Source organism: Capsicum annuum, chromosome 2, assembly GCF_002878395.1.
Source record: "Capsicum annuum cultivar UCD-10X-F1 chromosome 2, UCD10Xv1.1, whole genome shotgun sequence".
In the NCBI taxonomy this organism is placed as follows: Eukaryota; Viridiplantae; Streptophyta; class Magnoliopsida; order Solanales; family Solanaceae; genus Capsicum; species Capsicum annuum.
In genome coordinates, this window is record NC_061112.1 from 149,497,644 (window position 1) to 149,509,329 (window position 11,686).

General features: G+C 36.4%; 2 protein-coding genes across 5 annotated transcripts; one reads left to right on the top strand and one right to left on the bottom strand.

Annotated features, from left to right (window-relative positions):
- LOC107860472 lies at positions 1-5,287 on the bottom strand. Of its 4 annotated transcripts, none has more exons than XR_007052581.1 (3): positions 4,256-5,287; positions 1,141-1,235; positions 1-97 (listed from the first exon to the last, which is right to left on the bottom strand). XR_007052581.1 is itself a non-coding variant. In XM_047407520.1 (3 exons), the coding sequence occupies exon 1, from the start codon at positions 4,348-4,350 to the stop codon at positions 3,118-3,120; it is 1,233 nt and encodes a 410-aa protein (XP_047263476.1). In that variant the 5' UTR covers positions 4,351-5,285; the 3' UTR covers positions 1-97; positions 1,141-1,235; positions 2,565-3,117. The 4 variants fall into 4 exon arrangements, 2 of the variants coding, with proteins under 2 accessions (XP_047263476.1, XP_047263475.1); XR_007052580.1 differs by having other exon boundaries at positions 1,141-1,241; XM_047407520.1 differs by having other exon boundaries at positions 2,565-5,285.
- A 3,841-nt stretch (positions 5,288-9,128) lies between these two features.
- Positions 9,129-10,155, top strand: LOC107858371 (putative F-box protein At1g46984). Its single transcript, XM_016703028.1, has 2 exons — positions 9,129-9,570; positions 9,737-10,155. Exons 1-2 carry the CDS (start codon positions 9,129-9,131, stop codon positions 10,153-10,155), a joined length of 861 nt encoding a protein of 286 aa, XP_016558514.1.
- Positions 10,156-11,686: the final 1,531 nt, after the last annotated feature.

Genomic DNA, 11,686 nt, shown 5'->3' on the forward strand with positions numbered 1-11,686 from the left:
CATCGGGGGTTTACCCAGTGCGCACACAGTGCTCACCACAGAGTGCTCACCCGAAGGGCAGAGGCTATGGCAGAGGGTGTAGCGGCTGCGGATTTTCCTGGAAAATTTCCCCAAAAAAAAAATGTGATAGCAACAATCCAAACTATGAAAGTAACTAAAATAATTAACACGTGATGAAAATTGAGTTATCTGTATTATTTTTAAACACAAACTCATAGATATATCCCAGTTTTACTACTATCAAATCTACCATATTGATAATTAAAGTCATAATGACACGTCGCAACACTTAAATAGTTGAACTGAAAACTGACTCCGTAATAGTTGCAGACATGATTGCGGAATGGGATTCCAATAACGTGAAGATGAAAAGCATCATTGATAGAAGTTCAAGAATATGGACCAGCTACCAAGTGCAACACTACTGCAGGGAATGCAATAGTTTGGCTAAATTAGCCTCGGCTTCTCCCAACAATTGCATTATTCCTTCCTTTTCTGACTTGTCCAAAGACTCGAAAGGGCATTTTTCAACTTGATAAGCGGCGAATGCCTAGTATAAGAAGTAAATTTGACAAAGCTAACTTTCATATTAGTTAGCCTTTCTGTTCTGGGCGTTCTGTATTGGGGTCAGGCCTAGCCAGTGACGGTGCCAGCACTTTTGCTAAGGGGTTCATAAGTAAATATAAAAACTAATCGAAGTGAGTTCACCATCTAATATATATACATAAAAAATAATTTTAACCATATATATATAACACAATTTTTTGCTGAAGGGGGTTCGGATGAACCGCTGGCTATAGTGTAGATCCGTCACTGGGCCTAGCCCCCACCTAAATCTTTTGCCAAAATAAAAGAGTCTAGAGGGAGAGTCTGGGAAATTTTTTATTTTTTTTATATATACATATATATATATGAAGAGGTAGATAACCATAACTTGTTTGCTTTTGTAAGACACCTTAAAATCATCAAAATCAGACTTTGCACTTAACTATGCTAAAGCTTTCTCCTTTTCTTCACAAGCTAGTAAAATACTCAAAATTCACACGAAAAGAATTCCAAAATAACTATAATATAAACTGTTTATTTAATATTGCCAATTTGTTTTTCATAAGACACCATCAAAGTCAGATTTGTACATACCTCTGCTAAAGTTTTCTTGATTTTAACTGTTGATCTTTTCTCGTGACAATTCATCCAGTGAAAAATTCCTCCCATTTTAAGCAATGGCAGAATCACTTCTCCTAACAACATGGAAAAATTAGATATATTGCATGCAAAGAAAACACAAAAAGGAATGAACTTTGGCTATCCCAAATTCAACAATAAGCATGTTAAAGTAAGAAATTCTTAGCAATCGCCGTATCTGCAGAATTTTTAGATGAGAAATTAGGGTTCCGTCTAAATCCAAAGAATTTTGGTCAAAGTTAAAGACTTCTTGGAGGGTATTTGGATATGATTAAAAGAAATAACTTTTTACCTTATATGAAAGCTGAAGTGTTTTTACAAATTAATAAAGCTTATAGAAAAGGGTAAGCACTATTGGAGATAAAATGACAAAAATAAGTACTCTTACAATTTGATATCAATACATGATATATTTCTACTACTAGTTCTAGCTAGGAGGATAAAGAAAAATACTTGCAACTTTTTATTAAACTAGTTTAGAATACGTGCATTGCACGTGTATTCAATCTTAAAGAAGAAAGTTGTATGTATAAAAAGAGCAAACTCATTATATTCAAATTTAATGAATAGACGACTTTAATATATATATATATATATATATATATACACACAACCAGACCTCTCTATAACACTCCCTCGTTATAATGGTATTTCAGTAGAGCAATCTAATTTTTTTTTAAATTGATTTTTCATGTTATATGTAATTTCTCTATAACGACATTCTACCTATAACAATAATAACGTTTACCATCTAACCTAGCTAGGACTCTTTTGAGTTTGTGAAAGATTTTACCAAAAGTATGCTTATTCCAAAGGAGGGCATCCCTTTGAAAGTTGTCAGTAGCTTTCAACAAAGAGTTGGGAGGGTCAAAAGAGTAGTGGATGAGGTTACTAAAGGAAGGGTGGCTGCACCATATGGGTTCTAGTCTAAAGGGTCTGTTAATAGTAATAGTAGGGTGGTGGAGCTGGACTTTAAGGGGGCAGTGGTCAAATTTTGTTCTGGAGAGGTGGGTCACAATGGTTTCAGGGTAAGCCTTTATCCAGGAGCTGTTGGCCATGCATCTGTCTAATCTTTCAAGTATAAGATTACTATTACCCTTGTAACTTTTGTTGGTCCAAGTGTATCTGCAGCCCTTATAGGTCAATCATGTTGCACTGGTTCATGCAGCTTCGAAGCAGATTTGATTTTTTATTATTAATTTTGCTTCCTCTTTTTTGTCTCTAGCTTGGAGGACTTCATTGAAGTCTCCTCCAATGAGCCATTCACCCTGGTAGGACTAGGATATGGAGGTAAGGTTGTCCCAAAGGATAGTCCTAGTAGAGAAGTGAGGACTAGCATAAATAGCAGAGAAGAGCCACTGAGAGGGGTCAGAGAGTACCTTAACCATGACATGGATGGCCTGGGGGGTGATGGAAATGTTGTCAAGCTTCAACAAATTTTCTTTCCACATAATGACAATCCCCCTGGACTGACCAATAGCAGAGGATTGGATATGAGCGTCAAAGTTAAAAGCTTTGGTGAGGCTGAGGTGTTCAGCCATACTGGTTTCCAGTAGAACAAGCATTGCAGGTTTATGCATCTTAACCATGGTATCACATTGTCTCCTAAAAGTTGCACTATTTGCTTCTTTTACATTCCAAATAATGAAATTCATAAGGGAATGGAGGCGGTTATTTGGGGGAGTCTGAGTTAGGGCTAGTGCCCTTTGGGAAAAATCCATGGTCAAGCCCAGTGGGTTTAGGGCTACTTCAGATGGGATATGGTCCATCTGGTTCCTTAAATTCAGAGTGCACATCCTCATCATGGTTGGACAATAAACTATAATAGCTTCGTTGGTAGGCTCTTTGAATTCTAGCATTATCATTTTGTCCAAATAGAAGGTCTCTATTTTTTGTTCTCCAAAGGTAGTTAATATAGTTTCCAGTTCTGCATTAGATTTCTTTAGCTTCTCTATCAGTTCTAGAATTGAGTTTGCTGGTTCTCCTGGGTTTTCTTCCCCTACCTGAGATAGTGGTTGTGCCTGATTCCCCTAGAATGGCCAAGGAATAAAGGTTGGTTGTGGAATCTGTGTGTTTGGTGCATTCACTGAGAAGAAAGGTAGGTTTTGGAGCACCTTGTTGAAGATTGAGTTGAGCTCCTGGGATGGTATTTGATGGCTGGTTGATATCATGTCTGGCTGTAAAAGTGTTTGCAGCCATACTTGGGTCCCTAGTCTTTCCAAAGAGCAGTTGAGGGTATCTTTGAGGACTTGTGTCAGGAAAGCTGGGTCCTGGAGAACCACCACTAGAGGTTGGTTGCCAAGCATCGTGTTCAGGATGATTGACTTGTCCTGCAGGAGGAGCTCCAACCATAAAGCTGGTGTATGGTTCTGTGGTGGTGGTGTTGATACAAAGATTGAGGGTTCGGGGCTTAGATGTTGGGGAGAGTTCTATGGATTTTCCATGTTGAGGAGGTTGGGTGGTGGTAAAGATGGGGGTGGATGGATCCACTTCCATGGAGGTATCCTTAGATAGGGTATTTGGCTGAGAAAAGTTAGCTGACACGATGGGGAGCGTCAAGTCACCACTGGGAGTGTGATGATTGCTCTGTACCAGAAGTTGAAGGTTAAGAGGAGCTACAGGGTGGTTTAAGGGGAGGGAGTGAGAGATGATTGGCTTTGAGGCGGGTCCACTTCCTGTAGTTGGAATGACCTTACTATCTAATTGTCCGGTCTCATTAACTCTTGGGGTCATATCAGCATTTAATTGGTGATTTGGCTTAGGATTTGGTGTTAGATTCTCAACAAGGGTGAGGTTAATATTGTTTTGTTCCTGGGCCTTATTGTTGTTGCCCAAGTGATTTTGGGCCTTGCTTTGTTGGGCCTGGGAATTGTGAAAAAGACCTGGAGAAGGTTGGGTGATTTGGCTGAGTTGAGGAATCCATTTTGGGCCAAGACCATTCTTTTGTTTCCTCTTGCCATTCTTGGGCCCATTGTTTTGTAGATGGAACCCATGGGGATTAGCATCGATGCCTGAACTAATTCTGGCATCGTTGCTGGAGATGAAGGAGTGAAAAGAGTGGAGGACGTACCTGTTTGGGCATTGTACTCCTTTACCTGTGAGGACACAACTTTGTGAGTGTTTTTGGGGTTTGCCTTCCTTGTTGAGAAGGAGACCGTTGTTCATTCTTCACTGTCGATGCTTTCCGATGGAGGCTGGTTGCTGGTGAAGGGCTGTTGGTGATGGGGTAAGTTTTCCATAACGTGACCAATGTGTCCGCAGCGCATGCACATTATCCCCTCTCCCTCATAAATTACCTTCTGCTTATGCGTTTCAATGGTAACGGTGGTTAAGAGTGGCGTGTTCAGAGGTACTTCAATACATATCCTTGCATACCGTCGTCTAAGGGTTCCTGAGGTGCACGCATCAATCTTTAGGAGTTTGCCCAATTTCTGTCTCACTTTCTCCAGTATTGATCTATCGTAGTACTCAGTCGGCAATTGGGGTAATCTAACCCAAATTGCCGTGTGGGTGAGCGTGAACTCATCTGGTACAAAGCTAGGCACCCATTGTTGTATGGTTAGGAATTTCCTTGCAACAAACCAGGGCCCTTGATGTAGTACTTTGTTTGTATTCTCTTGTTGAGCGAATTTAACCGTGTAGAAGTCGCACCCCAGATCTATGAGAATGAGGGGCTCTGTTGGTTTTCACAGTACAGCTAATTTATTTTTGAGGTATTGATGGGCTAGTTTCTTCCCAAAGAGTTTGATTATCAGTGAGTGTTGCCATGGTTCTTGGATTCGTCTGATGTCATCATCAGAGAGGTGAATAGCATCGTGGGTAGGCTGACAGCTTTCAACCCCTTTGCCAGGGCGCTGGTGGTATGTGACGTTTAGATCTGGGCTTTTTTCTATCAGTATTTGTTTGAAGGATGGCCTGGTTGAGATGTCTTCGTCCATGAAGGTATTCGTGTCCGTTGGATCCGGTGGTTTCGGTGGTGGTATAGTTGGGGGGTTAAAGTGCTGGTTACTCATGCAGAGAGAAATTAAGACTTGTTATTTCTGCGTTAAATGTGATGTATTGTTGTATGAATGATTCCCTGTGGGTTTCTTTTTCTTTGTGGACAAGAAATATAAGGGGGAGGGGGGAGGGGGAGGTAAGGTAGAAGGGTATTGGGTAGTGAGGTGTTGTCTTTTAATTGGAGGGGTTGTTAGGATAGAATTAAACCAAAATAAAATTTGTTAAGTGTTGTTATTTTTGTCATTTATGGATATAATCACATGGGTGGGGATATGTGGTAAGGTGAGCTAAAAAATAGATAAAATCAACGTTGGGAGGGACAAAATTAGGTGTCTACAGCAAAATCAGACTTGAAAATAAATAAATTGAAAAATTAAATTGACTCAAGTTGTGAATTAATACAATAATAATAATAATAATAATAATAATAATAATAATAATAATAATAAATATAATTATTCTCAGATTAGTTATGAATAAATTGTGTAACTAAAAATACGAAACATAATATATTACTTTAAAATCAACGATAACAATAATATAAATATTATTATATATATAAATTTTATATTTCGCAGGTAAATCTCGAAGAATAAATTTCCAGCAAAATACGCACCACAAAATCCCCAAATAATTTTTCAAGTAATAAAATCCATTACATAAATTTTCACCAAAATATCTCTAAGTAAATCTTACCTGGGAATTTTTCTACGGATTTTAAAAATATATATTTGTTTCCATATACTTGCGGATTTACCTAGAGATAAAATACCCACCGATATATTTCCCCAAGTAATGTCGCAAGTAATAATTTCCCAGGTAAACCCCCAAGAATAAATCTCCACCAAAATGCGCAGCACAAAATTCCCAAATAATTTTTCAGGTAATAAAATCCATTACATAAATTTCCATCAAAATATCTCTAAGTAAATCCGTAGGATAAATTACCTGAAAATTTTTCTACAGATTTAAAAAATATATGTATTTGTCCATATACCTGCAGATTTACCTAGAGATAAAATATCCACCGATATATTTCTCCAGGTAATGTCACAAGTAATAATTTTGCAGGTAAATCCCCAAGAATAAATTTCCAGCAAAATGAGAAACACAAAATCCCCAAATAATTTCCTATGTAATAAAATTAATTACATAAATTTCCACCAAAACTTCTCTTATAAGTAAATTCGTAGGATAAATTACCTAGGAATTTTTCTACGGATTTAATAAATATATATATATTTGTCCATATTCCTGCGAATTTACCTAGAAATAAAATACCCACCGATACATTTCCCCAGCTAATGTCGCAAGTAATAATTTCTCAGGTAAATCCCCAGCAAAATGCGCAGCACAAAATCCCCAAATATTCATTACATAATTTTACACCAAAATATATCTAAGTAAATCCGTAGGATAACTTACCTAGAGATTTTTCTACGTATTTAAAATATATATATATTTGTCCATATACCTGCGGATTTACCCACAGATAAAATACCTGCCAATATATATTCCCAGGTAATGTCGCAAGTAATAATTTCGCAGGTAAATTCCCAAGAATAAATTCCCAGCAAAATTCACATCACAAAATCCCCAATTAATTTCCTAGGTTATAAAATCCATTACATAAATTTCCATCAAAATATCTCTAAGTAAATCCGTAGGATAAATTACCTAGGGATTTTTCTATGGATTTAAAAATATATATATTTGTCCATATACTTACGGATTTACCTAGAGATAAAATACCCACTGATATATTTCCCCAAGTAATGCCACAAGTATGAAATTTGCGCAATATGGCGCCAAATTTACCTGCGGAATTTGTTGCAAATATATAATTCGCAGGTAATATATTTTAATGTTGAGGAATTTAATATTTTCGTAGATAAATCTGCATATATTTTTTGTGATATTATTCCCTAGGTAAAATCCCCATGGAATTTACAGTTTTCTAGTAGTGATTGAGCGCATGATTTATTTCCCAAGTCATAATAAGGGACTTTGCATTTCTGGAGTTATCTATATATTGGATTACTCAAGTAGATTAATCATTGTTGCATTTGACCTTAAAAAAATTATCACGTTGTGCAATGCTTTAAGTTATCAATGGAGACGTGATTACAAGGTGATAGAAGTGCAGGGCAAATTAGCCGTCCAGGATCGTTCCTCAAAGAATGTGAATTTGTGGATTTTAGGTGACCCTCATAGAGAGGAGTGGCAGAGTTACACCATTTGCTTTCCTCCACACTTGAACAATATTATTGATACTTACAAAATCTGCAGTTGTTGTGACGGAGAGATTTTAATTTTCTTGATCAGGTTAAATGCTTCTGTTGAAGTTCAATCCTGTTATGGTTATGAGGTTGGGAAAAAAAGCTGGAAAGATTTGAAAACTTCATTGTTTTCGGTAAAAGATTGGATTGAGGAAGACACCTATACTTAGGTGGTGTGATTAATTTGAATTTGCATTGCCAGATCTACTTCCTAGGAGATCGTAGCCAACAAAATAGTTCTAAAGTTTATTAGACCTGTACGTTTACTTATTCGACTATGAATTGAATTTTACTTTATAAATTCTATTTATTTTATGAATCTGCTTTAATTACTTTTGTAGAACCTATTTGTTCTTATTCTGCATAATGGAATTTTTTTTTTCTATTCTTGTGATGTTTCTCAACATGTTCTTGCCACAAATATTTTTGCAATTTTTAGGATTCGTACGTTTGTACTTTTATGTTTCTTTTTATAAAATAAAGTTTTTATTTTTAAAACATGTATAATTGAACAACATTAGCAACAATTACGATACCACATTCAATTAGTCGTATTATCTCGATTATTCTTCGTTCATATCCGTGTGGCCTTTCTTTGGAAAAAAGAATTCGAATAAACTTTATCAATGACATGTTGTGTGCCTAAGTGCAAGAATAACTTTATTCGTTCAAAATTTTTGTAATAACGTCTTTATTAGATTCTCTGATTGAAATTAAAAAAATTATTCAATTTTTTACCAGATTCATAAAACGTATAAGATTCATTTAGCTAAATGTATATCAACTGGTATACAATAAACGGCTAACATAGGGAAGGGGCAGTTTTCGTAGAAGTAACTTTAAACACCTAAACTAAGGGGAGCTCAGAGTAAACGTTAAGGTTGTTCTCATGATGTGATTAGAATGTCACAGGTTCAAATCGTGGAAATAATCTTTTGTAAAATGTGATGTAAGATTGTGTAGAATAAATTTGATTCTTCCCTAATCAATCGAACGGTCTATTAATAGAACAATATCCGAATTTCTTGGCACATTAGCCGATTAAATTCGCGAAAAAATTTCAACATGTAATCGACAAGAACAATTATAATTCATCAACAATCAAACAAATACCAACTTAAAAACAAAAAAAAAATTAGTAAAAGCAATCCCCTTTTTTCAAAAAAAAAAATCCCTCCAAAATCAGCTCAATTACCATAAACCAAAATCGAAATAAAACAAAAAAAAAAATCAATATGATGCACAAATTACTCGGAAGATGAAGAAAAATTATTTAAAGTGGAAGATAAAAGATCTTAGAGCTTTAAAGAAAATAAAAATAGAAAATGAAAGTTGGAGAAGAGGAAAGAGAAATGGCCATGGTTTTGTAAGTGGGAGTGAGGAGGTCGAAAAAAAAAATTGATATTTAATAAAAAAGTGAGGTTAAAAAAATATTTAATAAATACATAAGGGATAACAAAAATTTTATTTTTTTTTAACACGTCAATCCATATCTCGGCACTTTATCAAAAACCCTAAAAGTTTAAATAAAAAATGAAATGATGTCTATTTCTCAAAGTAAGTTTTCAAAGCCGTTCAACTAAATCTTCTCGTATAACTAGATCTCTCTTTATTTTAAAAGCAACAGAAAATACAAACAGGTGAAAGATTTGTCCGGTTTTCTACATGGCAAAGAAGAGAAAATCTACGTCGACAAACCCTACAATTTTGTCTCAAGATATCACAATTGAAATATTCTCACGACTTCGTGTCAAGTCTTTAATGCGTTTCAAGTGTCTTTCTAAATTTTATAATTCCCTTGTATCAGAATCATATTTGGTGGACATGCATCAACGTCACTCTATGAGCAATCATCTTGGTGAAATCAAATTCTTTGTGCTAGATGTTGAAGGTTTTTATAGCACAGAGGTGAAGAAAGGCGGAAAAGTGTCTAGATGCAATTTGGATTTTCGTTACGACGACTTATCGTACGCTAATGGTATGTTGTGCTTCTGGTTGAAAAAGAAGGAATCTGTTAGAATTTTCAATCCCGGTACAAGAGAAGTGAAACAATTACATTATCCTCTTCGCAAATTGAAGGAATTGCATCTTTCATCAGATTATGAATGTTTTTATTCATTAGGTTATGAACCAGAAGGGAAAAAATATAAGGTTTTGATGACACTTTGTGTTTCAGAAAAGGGCATAAGGAATTGGAGAGAAATTGACTGCATGACTTATTTCCCAAGTCATACTTTGCATTTCTGGAGTTATCTATATTTTGGATTGCGCAGGTAGATTCATAGTTTCATTCGACCTTAAAACGGAAAATTTCAAAACTATCACGTTGTGCAATGCTTTACGTTATCAATGGAGACGTGATTACAAGCTGGTAGAATTGAAGGGCAAATTAGCCATCCAGAAACGTTCCTCAAAGAGTGTGAAATTGTGGATTTTAGGTGACCCTCATAGAGAGGATTGGAAGAGTTACACCATTTGCTTTCCTCCACACTTGAAGAATATTATTACGTATAAAATCTTCAGTTGTTGTGATTGTTATGACGTTACGAATAATAGCTGGTATGACGTTACGAAGAAAAGGTGGAAATATTTGAAAATTTCATCGTTTTCGGTAACAGATTGGATTGAGGAAAACATCTATACTTATGTGAAATGCCTCTTCCCATTGAAAAAGATTCGTAATGTTTCTTAGTGTTTGGTACCAACATTGAAATCTGACTAATCTAAATCCACGTCTACTTCCAGGGAGTGTTGCCAACAAAAGAGGTCTAAAGTTCATTAGACCTGTACGTTTACTTATTCGACTATGAATTGAATTTTACTTTATAAATTCTATTTATTTTATGAATCTGCTTTAATTACTATTGTAGAACCAATTTGGTCTTATTATTGTGCATAGTGGAGACTATTTTCTTTTTTCTATTCTTGTGATGTTTCGACATGTTCTTGCCACAAATATTTTGCAAATTTTAGGATTTGTACGGTTGTACTTTTATGTTTCTTTTTATTAATTAAAATTCAAGCCGTTAATATGGGTTAGGCCCATAGGGCCGGCACCATCTAACCTGTAATTTGATGGAGTTGGATTTCAATTTTTTCAGCCCATTTAAGAACAGGGCTTTTTAGCCCGGCTCCTATAAGCCTGTGGCCCGTAGGGCTTGAACAATATGAGTTGGTCTAGCCCATGGGCCGGTTCGTAAGTCAAATACATGCAACTATTTAGATTGTTCATTAGTATTTTTATTTGGTTCAAAGGATATCATGTCAAAAGTTATTTAATTTCGCTGTTAGGAGTATTTTTTGGGGTGTTGGAGATTTGATTAACAATTATTAACACTATATAATATTATCTAATAACATTTACGTTTATTAATACTCTAAAATTAAATTATACAACAACAAACCCAGTGTATTCCCACCTAGTGGGGTCTGGGGAGGGTAAGATGTACGCAGTCCATACCTCTACCTCTGATGAAGTAGAAAGGTTGTTTCCAAAAGACCCCCGGCTCAAGGCACGAGATACCACACAAACACATAGTAAAGCACAGAAGCAGATTACATAACATAAATACGGCACCCATAAGTAATATAAAACGGAGGAAAGCAGAGGAAAGCACACAGATTCGTAATAAAACATGGAACACGGAACACGGAATCAGAACAGGAATAAAACCCCCACCACGTAATTCCCTACACTAGCGACCCAAACTGGCCCTAATCCTCTGCCGTAATTCGCGTCTTTCAGACCTTCCTATCTAGGGTCATATCCTCGGTGAGCTGTAACTGTTCCATGTCCCACCTAATCACCTCACCCCAGTACTTCTTCGGCCTACCCCTACCCCGCCTAAAACCATCCAACGCTAGCCTCTCACACCTACGGACCGGGGCATCCATGCCCCTCCTCTTCACGTGACCGAACCACCTCAATCGTGCTTCCCGCATCTTGCACTCCACTGATTAAATTATAAAATATTATTTTTTAAAAAGTGGGCGTGAAGATTCTGTGGAGGTGCTTGGAGGCTAGAGGGGTGCCCGTGGCGTACATTAGGTCGATTCAGGATATGTATGATGGTGCGAAGACTCGTGTGAGGATGGTAGGTGGAGATTCGGAGCACTTCACAGTTTTGATAGGATTGCACTAGGGATCGACTCTTAGCCCGTTTCTATTTGCCTTGGTGATGGATGTTTTGACGCGACATATTCAAGGGGAGGTGCCTTGGTGT